We start from the raw sequence: 16,581 nt of genomic DNA on the forward strand, positions 1-16,581 counted from the left end.
AAGATACAGATAAATGAATTAATATCCTTAATCTTGGAGATGGTGAGACCACGCTATAGTCTTAATTTGAACATGTGCTTAAATGCTTCACTGAATGAGGAACATCCTAAAGGAATGTAAAGGCTAAATTCACTTTGCAGTTGTAATAGACAACTTACTAAATACTTTTTAAACCAGAATGTATAGACCAAAAACTGCTCCTCATGTATTTCTAATTAAAAACACACATTGCAGAGGCTCTTACCTGAAAATTTACATATAGGTGGCTGTGGACCATTTATTGGTGATGCACTGTAGACTGTGCCGAATTCCCCTCTTTCTCTTACCCCTTGCCTGCAAGATTGGGCACTGGAAGAGAAACGAAAGCAATGGCTGTCTCTGAGGGAGTTAAAATAGAGAAGTGAAATCCTGTGAAGGAACAATGAAAAGACATAGCAGTAGAATTAAACAGGAGACCAGGAGGAAAGAAAGGATCTGCCAGAGCAGAGGGAGAAGAGTGGAAGAGAAGAGGATATCTGGGCAGAGCAGGAGCCAGGAGCAGTCATTGAAAACGAGCGACAGCAGTGATGTGGATCAGAGGAACAGAGAGAGACTGGAGGGCTTGAGATAAGAAAGGAGTCAAGAAAACAGGGGGAAAAGGCCAGGAAGGAAAGAGAAACCATGGAACTGTGATCAAAGCCAAGCCAGAGGTGGAGAGGGAGGAAACAGAAGCAAACAGGAAAGAAACAATGAAGGAAAATTCAGAAACAAACTTTATAGCCCTGCCTTGAACGCAGCTGTGATCATGAATTGGGAGGTAGAAGGGGACTGTGCAGAAACAGTGTTTCCCAAGCTTGTGGCTTGGAGTGTGTCCCGATGATTTCTACTGGCAGGAAAGGGGAGGGGAGGTGAAAATCGCAACTCCTTAGGCTCTGGCAAAGCTGCTACCAAGACTGGATGCACCTCTCAGCGCAGGGTGTGCTGAGCAGATCCTGTGCAGAGCCATCAAGAGTGGGACGAACTGAAAGAGTAAGCCCCAAAACAGTTCATGTGGCTTGCAATAGTTTAATCCACACATGGCCATCCTCCTAAGGATATTTTAAGAGTTCTTCTTTATAAGATTATTCAAAGATTAATAAGAAAAATCCTACATTTAACATCATCTTCAGTACTGCCAGGGTTTGATGTATATTGTAAGCATGTTGCACGGCACCTCTGCTTGCCAGGTGAAGGAAAGTCTCATCTCAAGAAAGGGAAAGATTTCAACATCAGAATGGGGAATGACACTACAACAGTGCCTTTGCTCTCTCCCAACACCAAAAATTTTAATATAGATCAGTGAACTGCTCAGGACAAGATAGACGACGCTATCCAGTCTTTCACTAGGGGAAAACCCATAGCCTAAGCAGAACAAATGATACAGACTGTTCTTCAAGCCCAGCCTGAGGCAAGCTGGATGGATGGTAGCTTGAGAAAGTACTTTCCTCTTGTCTACGTCCATCTCTTCTGGGAGACATTTGGCTTTAGAGAATGGAGTCACCAGCGAGGTTGGAAAGGACAGGCATCAGACTCATATCCCCTAAAGAAGTGCTGGAAAACAACATTGCATACCGAAAATATTCTTTCGGAGAGGAACATTGCTAAGAGGTTACTGTGGGAGCGGTGTCATCTACACCGCACACTGCTCCACCTGGCCAGCTCTCACCTGCATTTCTTCCTCCCTCTCTGTTTTTAGACAGGGAAAAAGGACCCTCACAATTAATTAAAACCATAGATAAAACTACCAGAGATGAGCCAGGGAGTAAAGAGAGAACAAAGTAATTAAGAACATTCCGGCTAAAAAGTCACTAAGCATACTGTAAAATTCAGAGATCATTGCAGCAGAGAGAAGCAGACACTTAAAAGAGTTTTCAATTACTTACGTGCCTTTGGCTCCCTTTCAGGATGCCGTGGAACTCGAAACAGCCATGGTAAATGTATTTTCTCTGCATTTGCCTTTCTTGACAAAACAGCTCCAATATTTTGATCTCAAGAATAATCAGCTTGTTCGCGTTTCCTTTTCAACTAACAGCAGACTTTTGCAAGTTAAAAATTAATGACAACTACTCTTCCTCTTTTTTTTTCCCCAAATAAAAACTGACTGTGCTTTTTTCTGGAAAAGAAAAACCCACCAAAAACAAAAACAAAAAAATTCTTTTTCCTACAACTTTTAAGTATTAGTCTAAAAAGCATTCAAACCACTCTTTCTCCCTCCTTCTGCAGTAACACACAAAACGAATTCCACTGCAACAAAGCAACCCAGCTCGTGGAAACCATTATTTTGGAGATGAAACATTGTGCTGTGTCCTTTACCACTATTACGGGCAGTCAGTCTGCTAGAACATATTGGGCGATTATAGGCTAGTCTTTTCACAGAAAGCCATGGGTTTCAAGTTAGCAGTAACCATCTATCAATTCTTGAGATTATGCCATGATTTACTGTCACAGCATCATGTATTCTCTGATTTTCTGCCTCCTGTGAAACATTGTGCTTTCCTTTTCTATTGATGTATCAACTATAATAGTTACAAGCAGCTACAGAAAAATCAATAGGGAACTTTCATTACTGTGCACATAAAGAGTATCATGCTGTGAGAGCACCTAGCTGTTAAATAGTCACCAGCAGTAAGGTGCGCTATAAATGTCTGTTATTTTGGTCTAAATGAAGAATGTCTGAATTTGAAACAACAAATATCTAGGATTTTTGACATCACTGGATTCTACGTCAAGTTTTTCCAGTATGCTGACCCAGGAAATTAACATCAAAATAGAGTACTGCTGGGCTGGGCTTAACTGTAAGCTCATTAAGCTTGGTTGGACTGAAGTGGGAAGAATTGTGTTAATCTTTGTTGAACTAGTCCATATCTTACTAGTCAAAGTAAGCTGACTTTGATTAAGGTGAACAGACGACCAATAATCTCTGTGGTAAACACGAGGTGAAAGAGGTACTACAGCGTTTACCGCAGACTCAGAGGTGCTCCCAGGACCCTGCACTAGGAGAAGCACTGAGCTGCTTTTCAATGCACAGTTTGGACAAAATAGTATAATTTTTGATTTAAATATATTTATTTGCCTCTGGGAACACATTAGCTTCCAATTAGTGAAAGTAAATGAAGAAAGGCAAGAAGAAAAGTAAACATGTGAGTGCATTGGCTTGAACATGTCCAGGTCATTTGGCATTTCAGGCCATTTCTCCAGCAACCGGGCAGGAGTCCCTGCAGGGCGGGTGGGCAGTTCTGCTGCAGGAGTTAGCGCTTACTTTGGCATTTTGAGGCTATGGTGGTTTACAGTTATACATGCATTGTCTGTTGCTGAATACCTTAGATTTGAAAGCCCGTGCATTTCCATGAAACTAAAGCATGAGGGTGCACATGTGTACTTAACATGAATTGTATCCTGCCAAACACGTATCCCACTGACTGCCATGGCCACGAGGTTACAGGAAAGCACTGTTTCTTGGCCCAGACATAACTTTCAGGAAAATTAACCTTTAAAGTAAGAAATCCAAATTGCTTTTACAATTTTCATAGTACTAACTCATATAACTTTTACCATAAATTGAAAAATAGAACAGCAATTTCATTCCAAATGGCAACTCACAGTTCTGGCCGTAAAACATACCTACAGGTGGGGAAACACTCCTGCTTTGAAGAGTACAGTGAGATCTAGCTTGAACCAACCTTAATCCAGTAAGTGTTGATTTAGGTGGAGGTGGATCTAGAATTAAAAATCCTTCCAGAGCCTAAACAATAAAGGCAAAATCCACAGTCTAATTCAATGAAGTATCGAGGGATTTGGCAGAGCATCACCAGGACCCCGAGGATATGTATGTCACTGGTGGGGCGAGCCTGGCCACGGCAGGAAAAGCGCAAACCTCGGTTTGCAGGAGGCTGAGCTCCCTCCTGTTCCCAAGCCCCTCTGCAGACATCGTAGCAGACACTGGGCAGTGCCAGAAGCGCACTCGCTTCCTTCATCTGGCATGTGGCATCGGGGCACCAAAACCTACCTCTGCCCTTCAACAGGGAACAGGAGGTTTTTGGCACTGCATTAAGGGCAGCTCCAGCCAGAAGCTAATGGGGTTCTGGAGTCCCTTAGTTCATGCTCTTCATGTTAAACCAATGACTATGCTGTCTATGGAAACATCTCAGCCATCTCTGACCAAACATTTGAGTCTGAGCTGAGCAGTGAGCATCAATCTGGAGTTTACCTGACTTATTTCTGCCATTCCTTACCAAGCAATTGAAATGTTCAAAATGTGCTGAGGCATTACCTTATGTGAAAGCATCCAGTCCTTTCTGGTCAGGGCTTCTTGTCAAGAAGTCAGAGGTAGCTGAGAAATCAAACTCTCTTCTAACAGCCTCATGTCTGAATTGCAGGTGTAAGAGTATTTCCTCTATTCCACACTTCTCTACCCTATCTAATGAGATGATGAGCAACCATGTTACCAGAGGGACTTTCAGGTGGGCTTTTCTTTAGCTCTCATATTTGTATGCTTAAAAGTGTAAGCAGTGAGGACAAAGAACAGTGGTGTACATATCAAAGTCTTTGGGAAAAGAGTCCAAAGGCTGACACACATCTGGATGCCTCTCCAGCGTTTCCTGCGTGTCAGCACTGACACTTGCAGATTGCCAGTGTGGTTGCAGATGTCCCCGTTTGGGCTTCTGTCACTCTCGTTTGCCAAACCACTTCCACAACTAAGCACAGACATATGTCACAGTAAAAAAATGAAATTTGCAACTTCCACTCAGATCAATAGGCAATGCCAGAAACAATATGCTTTGAAATACTGCAGCAGAAAATGACTTACCTTAACTGTGTTTACTGTCCATGAAAGCAGGACTGAGAGTACAGGAGAACAAAGTGTTTCTTTTTTCTACCACCTAGCAGGAGGCCCAGCAGCCTGGGCCAGCCAGGGGGAGGGGACAGGAGCCCTGTCTCAGGGCCACCAGCTCTGCTGTCACTCAGCGAGGAGCACCAGTGCATGGTGCACGGCATTTAAGCAAACTCGTGGGCTGTAGCAGTCAGGTGTGGTAATGATCTGATGACTGATACACGCACGTATAGGGTGGGACCAAACTCATCGGCACTTTTCATCTAAGCCAGCAAATTTTTTGTCAATGCTAATTTGATAGGGAATTGAAACAGCATCTGAGACAATGGCTTCAATGTTCCATCAATGGTCTCATGAGCTGTCTGCAGTTACATTTACACAGTAAATAATTGTAACTGCCTAAAGTAGAGTCTAGCTCTTCTAGATAATAATAATAGTAAAATGCAAATGTTTGGCTAATAAGAGTCATACAATTGTTTCTACTGTAGTGCTTTCAGCACTGAGCAATTAAATGAATGCATTTTGCTTTATATTATTTCAACACAATTACAAAAGAAGTTAGTTCTTTTACTGATTTCTACTTCAGAGGTGATTATCTTTTTCATGGTCTTTCTAAACTAGAATCAGTTTCCACTGATACAACTTAGTTCAGTGAAAAAAAAACCAAAAACTGTTAGTGTAAATATTGGCACATAAAACTAGTAAAATCATGTCTTTAAAAGCCTCAAAAAAGAGGAAAAATAGGTTTTTGAAAATATATCTGAGATGAGTGGTTGATTGTCTCACACTAAGCCTTGTCTCAAAATAGTGCAAAAGACTTAAAACTCTGAATTATTTGTCAATTACATTGACAGAAAGTCATAGTAGAGTATTGCACCTTTTAGATCAGCATATCACTAAAACACTTTTACTTAACTATATTTCCTTCTTTTAAAGATAATATATTGTAATAGTTTTTGCTCCTGTGGGACTTTGGATCTAAATAAAATTATAAAGCCAAACAAAATTCAGCAAGTAATAAAAAGGTGGGATGAAGATCTACCCTTATCTGGAAACCACTATAACTGGCTGGCCTAATATTTTTAACCAAGTTCAAAAAAGTTTGAAATGTAATAATTAAATGCAAATACAGTTCTCATCCCAAAGACCAGAAGAATGCCTTTAAGCTAGTATTTATAACAAGAGCTATTCGACTGAGCTCTCTTGTAAATTTTATCATACCTGAGGCAGTTTTCCTCAGTCGATTAGCTGGAAAGCTGAATATATCCTGAGGCAAACCAGACATCTAGTACAGGCTAAATTCAACTACTGGAGCTTAAATTTGGCTTAATATATCCCCACTTGGATCTGCCTGTTTAATTCTCTTTCATATGATAACGTTGGTTTATTCATAGTCTGGACTTGCCACCTGAACAAACTGTACCTCATATCTTATTCTAATGGAATAAGAAAACTTTGCAAAAACCACAAAAGTTCCTGACTGAAAATCAAATGCAAATTTGGGATTAAAAACTGTTTTGTAAAGTGACTACAAGATTAGTACAGAGAGATTTTTTTCCCCTAAGGAGTACTGCTTTTTATGATCATGCATTTTTTATACTCTGCAGAGACAGATGGGCTTTATAAAAGGGTACAGCCTGCTACTCAAAAGGGTTTCAGTGGCAGCTGCACTTCTGTGTTTTAACCTCAGTAGAAATTTATATTTGATATTTTTCCAGAAAATATTTATATTTCTTCTTTTAGGACTATATCACTCCTTGGTGTAGTTCCAGTGGCGGCAGTAGAAATACTTCTGAGATTAATCTGGTCCATTATTCCTATTTTAAACAGTACTTGAGTAGTAGGAAAGGGATAGAAAGGGAAAGGCTAGATAATCTGCAAGCTTCTCATGAGTTCAATAAATCCAATCATTCAGAAAAGTTGCAAATGTCTAAGCAAAAGCAGAGCAAATATTTCTAAAATTTTTATTCCTTTTTTCCTAAACATTCAGTTTCTTCTCAGCTAAATAATAGATTGCTTCTTGCTCCTCTCTACATTATACCGTACTGCCTATTATTGCAAGTTGCATATAACACTTTTTCTGCCTCAGTTCATAACTTCAAGGATTTTGTATGATGTCCCTATCACCATTCCCAGGAACTTCATAAATATTTATGACATCTTAAACTATTCACACCCTACAAATTGTAGACATTGACAGTCAGTTCCCTTAAAAAACCAACAATCCTGTATTGTTCATGTGCTATTGAAGATTAAAATGATGTTTCAGAAATTAACTGGAGAAACCATTTGGTTCAATACATTTAACATTTGTTCTAATTTTTTAAACTCTTATCTAGTTTCTGCTTTTATCAAATATGATACCTGTTTCTGGTAACTGTAAGTGTGATATAAACTAGTGCTACAGCTGTAGATTTGTCTGCATTTAAGCAAATATGTGTGTGTATATATATATATATAAGCCTGCTGATAGCACAATAATTAACATACTAGTTTTCTTATCTATGCGCACTCCAACTGAATATTCAGAAGTCAAACATTTCTAGCCCAGACATATAACATGAACCTGAGATTATGTAAGGAGTTAGGAAAAAATGAGTTTTGACTCATGTTCTTTCTCAGTTTATCTGTGAGACTTTTGCTAAATCACTTCCGCCTCAGTTTATCAGCGTGTGCTGGCATACAAATATCATAGAATCATGGAATCATTATGGTTGGAGGAGACCTCAAAGATCATCAAGTCCGACCTTCTATCCAACACCACCATCTACACTAAACCCACTAAACCACATCTCGAAGCGCCACATCTAAACATTTTTTGAACACCTCCAAGGATGGTGAGTCCATCACCTCCCTGGGGAGCCCCTTCCAATGCTTAACGATTCTTACAGTGAAGTAGTTCTCCCTAAAGTCCAGCCTGAACCTCCCCTGGCACAACTTGAGTCCGTTTCCTCTTGTCCTATCGCTAGTTACCGGGAAGAAGAGACTTCACTACAACCTCCTCTCAGGTAGTTGTAGAGGACGATAAGGTCTCCCCCTCAGCCTCCTTTTCTCCAGGCTAATGACCACGGCTCCACAGGATAGCGGTTACACAATTTTTCCCTGGAAAAGAGAGACCTAGATTGAGACATTTTTTCTAGGTTTGATCTGTCATTTACCTTAAGCGGTCACTACATCAAATATATAAACGAACCTGGAATCAGGAACCAGAAACCCATGCCAGACCGGGCAGGTTCCCTTACCACCAGCCTAAAAAGGCAGACTATAAATTTGGGCTTAAATCACCCAGGGTCATTTTTTTTCAGTGCAGCAGCTTCAGCCCAAAGACTGGAGCACACCTTCACAGAGAACAGCCTGTAGCCAGCAATAGCTGAGACCACCCACTGGCATGGTGGGAGACTCCAGTTGTTTGGGGAATTTCCTTGAAGACACAACAGAGCAAGTGCCGTTCAAATTCCTGTTCCTCTGTCATGTCTTTAAAGAAAGAAGCAGCTACTCTCTTATGTGGAACCTAATCCGATCAGTGAACACTGAAGCGTGGATTAAAATACCTACGAATAAACCTTCAGGCAATAGACAGGCCGCCCTCAGTCCCAGATGAGCAAGAGACAAGCAACATGTTGCATCGCTCACCCAAAGCAGGAGCAAGTCTAGGACATCAGCAGGGGCATAACTCCAGGCACGGAGGAAGCTTTAGAAAGTGAAAGAAAGTGAGGTCTCCACAGCCCTAGCTATGTGGCTGTACCTGGCCATGCTTTTCCCTCGTGAGTCTCAGTAAGAAACATTGAACTTTGTGTTTCAGGGTGTAGCTGGCTGTGGACTTTGGGCCAGGGCTTGTGAGCAGCTCTTCCTCCAAAGAGGCCTGGCAGGATCTTGTTTTATTGTGTTTCAATGGCCACCATATCACATATGCCTCATTTGCAAGTAATAAGGATGTTGGTTCCTGGGGTGCCAGGACAAGAAGCGGGTGGAGATTTTGTTTGTTTGTTTAACTTTCAAGTCAGTAAATCCAGCCTGAGCTGTTGAAAGTCAAGCTGGTTTATTTTCCTGAGTGATGACTCAGTAATCACACCAGTCATAAAGATTCAAGAAATCAAATTAGGTTTTGCCCTTTGTCTTTACTGGGACTGCAAGAAAAGAAACAACTGAAATTTAGTAACATAATTTTACAGTCGCGCAAGGAGAGGAATCCAGCTTATTTCCCCATGTCTCCCTTTCCGTTACAGAGCTAACAGTAGCAAAAGCAATTATTCATTTCTTCACAAAAGTCAAGAAGCACGGTTCTTAGTAGACAGGAGGAGCTGATATTCTCAGTAAGAATCTATCATCTTACAATCTTTTTGGAATAGAAAAATACACTTCAATATTTTAAATAGCACTAGAAAGAAGCCTACCACTATAAAACACCACCGAAATACGCTTTAGTTGAGTCTGAATTGTTCTGAAACAAACCAAAGGTCCATCAAGATTGAATACTGAGGAGATGAAACAGGATTCAGACTAAGAATTACAGCTTGTTCTCTCACAAGCATCTTATTCATACTTTAAAAACATACATAATTTTGCCCAGGCGTGAGTGAAATACATTGCTATAGAGGAATTTAATCAAGATTTTCAAAACAACGTGCCCATTATCTGATGCTATGTTCAACTGAAAATGAAAATTACTTTATGACCCTAGTAAACAGTCAGAGATCAATCGTTTCACTGTTACAGATAGCTTAACCACTGCCAAAAAAGAATCCTAAAATCAGGAAAAGTTTTCTACGCATTCAGTTTGGACTTGGAAGTCTTAAGAAAATAAAAGTGGTTTCTGTTGTTATAACATAAAGGTTTTTCAGGGTTTGGCAAGTGCTAAATATAGTGCCTTACCACTGATTAACAAACACATCTATCAAGAATTGTTTCCCATGACTTCTAAGTGAATAATATTCAGCACAACCTTGCTGTAATAAAATTGAGGGGAATTTTGCAGTAAGGAGCTTATCTTTACCATAAATCTTCCTTCATTATAGCATTTTGTCTGTCAAGAAGGCTTAGCTATACATCCGCCTTCATGACAGATGTGCTATATGGAAGCGCTGTTGTTGCCATTAGTTTCAATGAAGAAGAATTGTGGGTAATTTTCAGAGATTGGCACTTTATCAACCATTACCACTCTTGCCCTCAAAAAATTTTTTATCGCATGTCAAAAATCTACCTGTGTTTTAAGTCCTGTAACCTGCAGGGTTTGCAGGACTAGCAGAAAGTGGGCAAAAAAATTAGGAAAAAAGCTGTGTTTAAATAGAGGGAGGTTTGGTAACATCACCTCAGTCCTGGGTAATACCTCTTCTTTGAGCTACTCTGGGGGAAAAACCTTCATCAGAATTAACATATTCCATCTTCAAGGTCAAATGGGAATCGACCTCACACCAAAGCCCCTGACAGGAACCCCAACTTTGGGCTGAGGAGGCACGTTGTATCTTTCCCTGATAAAACAGCATGTTTCTCAGCGGAGGCAATGCTGCTTGTGACTTTGGGTTGAGGAGGCACATTGTATCTTTCCCTGATACAACAGTATGTTTCTCAGCGGAGGCAATGCTGCTTGTTAGACCATGCAGTCTGGAGAGAACAGACAAACTTCTCGGAGGGTGAGCCTGAAGGCCATCCTGGCCAAAAATACCATCACTAGAGTTTGGAAGACATCATATTTTATCTACACATTTAACAGTCATCGCAAAGAGCTGCTAAGCGTTGGGGCCAGTTGGGATTTAATAAAGTCCTTAAATGATGGGGCTCATCAGCCTACTCAGGGTGAGGATGCTCAGCCCTGGGCTGGTATCAAGTCCTATTGCCTGGAGTATCTGTAAGACTGTTTCCAGCATTGTGAAAGTGAGAAATTTCTCCCCATGGAGAAGCCCAAACACAACCTCATTTCATCCTTGCAATACCAGGACTTGCGATGGTGCAAAATACAGAGAGGCAGCTGAGCTGCCTGTGCACGCACCTCTTTGTTGCTTCATGTAGAAAGAATATCTGATAAAAGATGCAAGCAGGAGAATTTAACCAGCTTTCTTCAGGAAATATTTATGCTGCTCCTAAGGAGTTACTGTTTTTCAAATTTAAATCTCTCATTCTGTTTCATTTGTCTTTGCAAAATTCCCAGACCAAGGGAAGCTCTCTACAGATTAGTACACCACTAAATTTTCAGTATTTCATGTTTGGAATATAAGAGGGAGAAAAATCTCTCTGAAACCTAAATATTTTCCTCCTCTAAAGACCAGACCCATTTTGGGGGAAAAATATGCAAAAGTGTTCTCCTTGGGCTGAATGTTGTATGCAGTTTCAGCTTAATGCACAGCTATATAGCAGATGTAGAAAATAATCAAAATAGGGGGGATTTCTGGGAATACTGGCAGATCTTTACTGTGACTGCAGAGCAGATCCTGACAGACTATAATACTGTTTTTGTCTTAATCGTCAAAAGTAAGCTATAGAGAACAAAAATTCTTTGTTTGACAGAAAAGCAATTGCTATTTCTTGTAAAACATATAATATATTCCAGAAGACCTAAGGGTTTACTTTCCAATAAGGATAGAAAAAGATGTGCGCCCCACTGTGAGCTCACAGTAAGGCTGTTTCATGTAAAAAGTTGGTAATTAGTCCCTGAGTGAATAAAGTAGAAGAGATAAGAGACTGATACTTACTGTAGCAACACAAAACACTTTTTCTAGCTGCTAGGATTTAAAGGGTGTGTGGGTGGGAGGGGGGGACCTATTCCTACTCATTTAATTTACAAGCATCTAAACCTCAGAAAATCATTTCTTGCATTAAGCTTAAACATGTGTACTTTAAATTGTTACTAACTGATGTAAAGATTGATAAGAGACATTCCAATTCTAAAAAGCAGACAGGAATGAAGAATTATATGAAAGTGTAAAAGACTGTTGTGCCGTGCATATCAGTAGCAGATTTCATGCTCATTGTAGACCACTGCCTTCAGCAGACTTACACCAGCATTGCTTGATATTTCATCAAGTTAACTCTTTAGCATTCAAAGGATCTTTATCAAAAGCAAATACTTGGAAAACAAAATCACATACCTTTAGCCAGGGTTACATAATAAACACTGAGAATAAAAACAAACCCAAACCACAAGAAACCCATCTACTTACAAACCAAAGTTACTATTTAATAACATTTCTATCACTATCAGCTAAATACTAAGTACCAGAAGTGAGAACTGTATAGCATTTCGTTTTTTACCTGCAGAACTTGGAGCTACTGGAAATAACTTAATATTCATACGTTTTCCTTTGCTGTTATTCATCTTTATTAGAGCTAGAGTTTGTGAGTCTCTCCTAAACATAACTACGTAGTTTATATTGCAATATGTGTTCGTCAGACCTCTTTTTTAGCAATATACAAAATGTCATATGAGAGCTTGAGACATGACAACGGAGCTTTGCACAATGCTCTCAGCACATAGCCCTTGACTTCTCGCTCCTCTGTTCAGTTTGTCTCGTTTGCTTTACTGCAGCATTTGTGGTTAATGTACATGAGACGAGAGCACTTATCAAAAATAATATCAAAAATCTTGGTTACTTCATGAAGACTCACTCCAAAATACATAGTTGGTCATCAGGTTGCCTCTACATCCCCACTATTATGATTACAGTCCTGAAGAGATGATCATACAGATGAATTGCGTACTGATGTCCTAAACTGTAATCATTTGGACTATGAGTATCTGATTCAGCATAGAAAGAGTCAGGAAAACTCTACATATTTTCACTGGTTAACTAGTAACTTGTTGTTTATAAGCTCTGAGCCTCACCACAAGTATCAAGAATTTGTATAAAGGAAATACATTAAAAATATTTCCTCAGGCTGGATGTGGTATAGAAGCCCCAGAACTACTTTTTATCTACTGTTAGTGTTAATTGGACTTGTTTCTACATCTGACTTCAGTGCTTATGTTGCCACATATGAGTATTTAAAGAACTCTCCACTGAGATGAGAAAAAAAACCACACCACAGACCTTCTTGCTTCGTAGTTCTGCAACTTCCATGCAATTCAGGCAGGCCACATAGCCGAGGAGTGTACAGGAACACCTACACAACGCACAGGTACACCTACTGCCACAAGCCACCAGTCCTGTATATGGGGGTAACAGAGACAAAACATTATGCCTCCTTTTGACTTAGTGTGACATCAACACAGCTGAAGAGAGAACACATCTGTATAAAGCATACATTGAATTCATCACTTTTACAAGAAAATACAGAAAATTTGCAATTCTCAGATTTTGTTTCTTCTTGATCTTTGTAAGAATTGATTTTGTGATGTTGCCAATAAATATATATTCCATGCAGTAACATTTAGACAGAGCAAAAACGAGACTTAACCTCATTTTCCAAGAAGTCAGCACAATTTAATCTCACAGTATGATTCAAAACAGACAGACAGCAACAGAAAGATGCCCTTTGAATTTAAAAGGGGTCGAATCAGCTAACAGTTTCTAAAACTTCGTGATGTAGAGTTATTTTTAACAGGGGAAAAAAGTTCAAAATACTGATTCTGAAATCATTATACACTTTATCTTGCTGTTTAACACAGTTTAATCTCCAGCATAGTCCCTGTTTTCTGTGGGAATTTCTTATGTTCTAACAATTCATTCATGATTGGATTTTGCATGTGAAAGCAACCTATTTAAAATAATTGTGATAGTTGATACTGTTCCTTTCTTAACTTTATAAAAATATGCTTAGAACACCCAATTTTCAAACCAGGTTACACTCGCTACAAAATACCTTGGGAGTTTTATGTAGCTATGTAAAATAATAAACAGCTATATTTTGTGTGAGAAAACGTCCAGTGTAATACATGAAAACATGATTATCCAAAGATCTCCAGAGACACTGGCAAAAAGACTTTGGATAAATGAGTTTGAATAGCTAAGGGACCAGGCACAGAGGCTTTGAAGTTTCCAGTTCTCCTCACTCTGGATAATGCAAAGTTCAGATGATTCTTGTTGGACAGCCGTCATAATTTAAGCATTGCTAGCGAGTTCCTTAAGCCAGCTAGCAAAACTCAGACAGAGGTTGTGTCCCCGCTTCCCAAACAAGCGTCACAAACCTGGGAGCCACTTGCTTCATTTCCACAGTGAAACTGGGACAGGAAAGAGGCAGGCAGTAACGACCACAGCAGGAAACACTCACCCCGGCTCATACAAGAGTGAACGTGGAGCGCAGCCGGCAGCCAGCACGCTCCGCAGAGGCTCCTGCTCAAAGCCTGTAACTCAGGCCCGGGAGGCTGTGCGTGCTACCCTGGGCTGCCACTGGGATCCTTGGCATCCTTCCTCTCCTCTTGTCCTGAAGAAAATGTTTGCCGCCTCCAACCATTTCCCTCGTGGAACCAATATTTGCTCTATTTAAAGCACTTCTAGGAAAAGGTGCAGTGAGACCCAATTTACCCAGCCTCTCAGGCTGCTGATGGATTGGGGGACCAACATGTGTTCCTGTTTTGCAAAGGAAAACACTCATTTCCCCTCCAATCAAAAGCTGGCATTTACAATGAACCAAATTCTGCCAAATTCCCCATCTCCTGTGCTCCAAGAACACCCACAGAAGAGCAGACGTGTCTTTATTCAAAGTGAATTAGCAGCATAGTTACGCTCAGTATCACCATGCTTTAGCATTACAAGAAACTGTGTTACAGTATTCTACTGATGGTATAAATGATCAAACACCAACCAAAACAAGTTCTCCCAGCAAGAGCACTTTGATCACTTCACTCTTTCTGCATTATAGCAGCACTCTAATTTGCAAGCTTTAGAATAACTTCTGCATTCTCCAGACATGTCAAAAGATGATGCCATCAGAGTAATTTTTACATGGGGAAGCAAATAATGAGGAGTTAATATACTGGCATTTATCTCTGGCCAGCATTTCCAGAGCTTGAACTTGCTGTATAGTAACAGAAGATAATCAGAGGCAGAGTGAACAAACTGTACCTGCCTTACTGATGTAAATGCCCCTGTTGTCCAATACCAAAAAAAAAAATCAGCGTTGAATTTCAGAAACCATATTCGGGTTAAAGGGCACCGTTCTTATCTGGTATTCCACCCAAAGGACAATGATTTCATTTTATAAAGATCATTAGTCAGTGAAATATATATTTGAGAGAGTTTCTAGTAGGGAAGATTATTTTGGCAGTCACTGGAGTGTACCAGATGGTTCATTAACATAGGCTAGACAAGTCAAAGGCTTTCAGAATCATTTAGAAAATGTCAAACAGAAACAAGAACCCTGTCACTTTTTATTAGAATTAACTACATCATACCCTGGACACAGATTTCACCTTGGGTCAGAAAAATTAATACAGAATTATATGAATTGTATAACATACTAGGTTAAAGATAGGGCTTCCTCTTGGGACTCATTTGCTAGCAATATATTATGGTCTTCTACTTTAGGAATCCTCAACCTTTCTTTTTGTAAGCTATGAAAAGAGCTGACCTTGCTTAGACTCCATTGGTGTCTAATTGATTTGAGGTATATGCAGAATTTCAACAAGACACTCCGCTAAAGCTCTTTTGTGATCATTTTCCCAGGAAAGTTGGCAAAAGGGTTCACTGAATATTCAGCAGCTTGTAAAGTATGCTTTTGTCAGGAGGCAAAAAAACCCACATCCATTTAGTGAAACACTGCTGTCGTAAACAGGAATTAAAATGCAACTGAATTGTTGTTACCTTTTTTTTTTAATTATCATTCAGATGTCAAAAATCTTGAGAACTTCCAGCTTGTGGAAGGTGTTCAGGAACAAGTGAACGCTGCTCTGCTGGACTACACAATGTGTAATTACCCACAGCAAACAGACAAATTTGGGCAGCTTCTCCTGCGACTACCAGAAATCCGGGCCATCAGTATGCAGGCCGAAGAATACCTCTATTACAAACACCTGAACGGGGATGTGCCATGTAATAACCTTCTCATTGAAATGCTGCATGCAAAGAGAGCATAAATTGTACCCATTAGAGCTTCTGCTTTCAAGGAAAAAAAAAATATTCTGAACTGCTCCAAGCAACACTAATTAAAATGTGGTTTTAAGACTTTGCAAAATGGTATAATAATCAAATACTAATAGTAAATAAGTGATGTATCAGGGTATTTGTATTGCAAACTGTGAATCATATGCTACACATCCCCAAAGGAATCTGTATAGGACTTTATACTGGAGTGAAGTGAATTTACTAAGTGGATACTATCACCAATGTCAACATGAAAAAGGACAGAATGACTCTTGTATATTTAACTCCGCTGATTGCCAATATGAAGAAACTTGGGAGAAAAAAAAAAAAGATCCGTATTATCAAGTTAAGATAGTGGGGGATTTGAGCGCACTAAATTCCTTCACTGTATAGCAGGACTTCTAAAAACAGTTATAATAGATGTAAAACTATAGCATCTTCTGTCATCCTTCCAAGGACCCAACACTTCCTACTTCTGTGATAAATGATGTGGCATCCATTCAACAATCTGTAAGAGAGAGCTGGCGTGAGCCACGTCCTATGTAGTAACGCCACCAAATCCTAAGAAGCTGGTTTTGACTGTCGGTCTCTCAGGCCTGCAAATCGCTAATATGAAGAGTCTGTTATCCAGTTAGCTTGGCATTCTTACTATGTTCTGAGGTTTATTTTGTCACGTGTTCATGTTGTTCTATCAGGCAGTATCCCTCTTCTACTACTGTT

At 39.8% G+C, this 16,581-nt stretch overlaps 1 protein-coding gene across 1 annotated transcript in view; it reads left to right on the forward strand.

Annotated features, from left to right (window-relative positions):
- Positions 1 to 16,316, forward strand: part of LOC104160774 (nuclear receptor subfamily 5 group A member 2-like) — a 48,504-nt gene extending 32,188 nt beyond the window's left edge. The window contains exon 5 of the mRNA XM_009698990.1: positions 15,607 to 16,316. Within this exon, the coding sequence (XP_009697292.1) occupies positions 15,607 to 15,854 (248 nt within the window). The 3' untranslated portion in view covers positions 15,855 to 16,316. The remainder of the gene's footprint in view (positions 1 to 15,606) is intronic.
- The last annotated feature ends 265 nt before the right edge of the window (positions 16,317 to 16,581 follow it).

Source organism: Cariama cristata, unplaced genomic scaffold, assembly GCF_000690535.1.
Source record: "Cariama cristata isolate BGI_N322 unplaced genomic scaffold, ASM69053v1 scaffold5484, whole genome shotgun sequence".
Classification (NCBI taxonomy): Eukaryota; Metazoa; Chordata; class Aves; order Cariamiformes; family Cariamidae; genus Cariama; species Cariama cristata.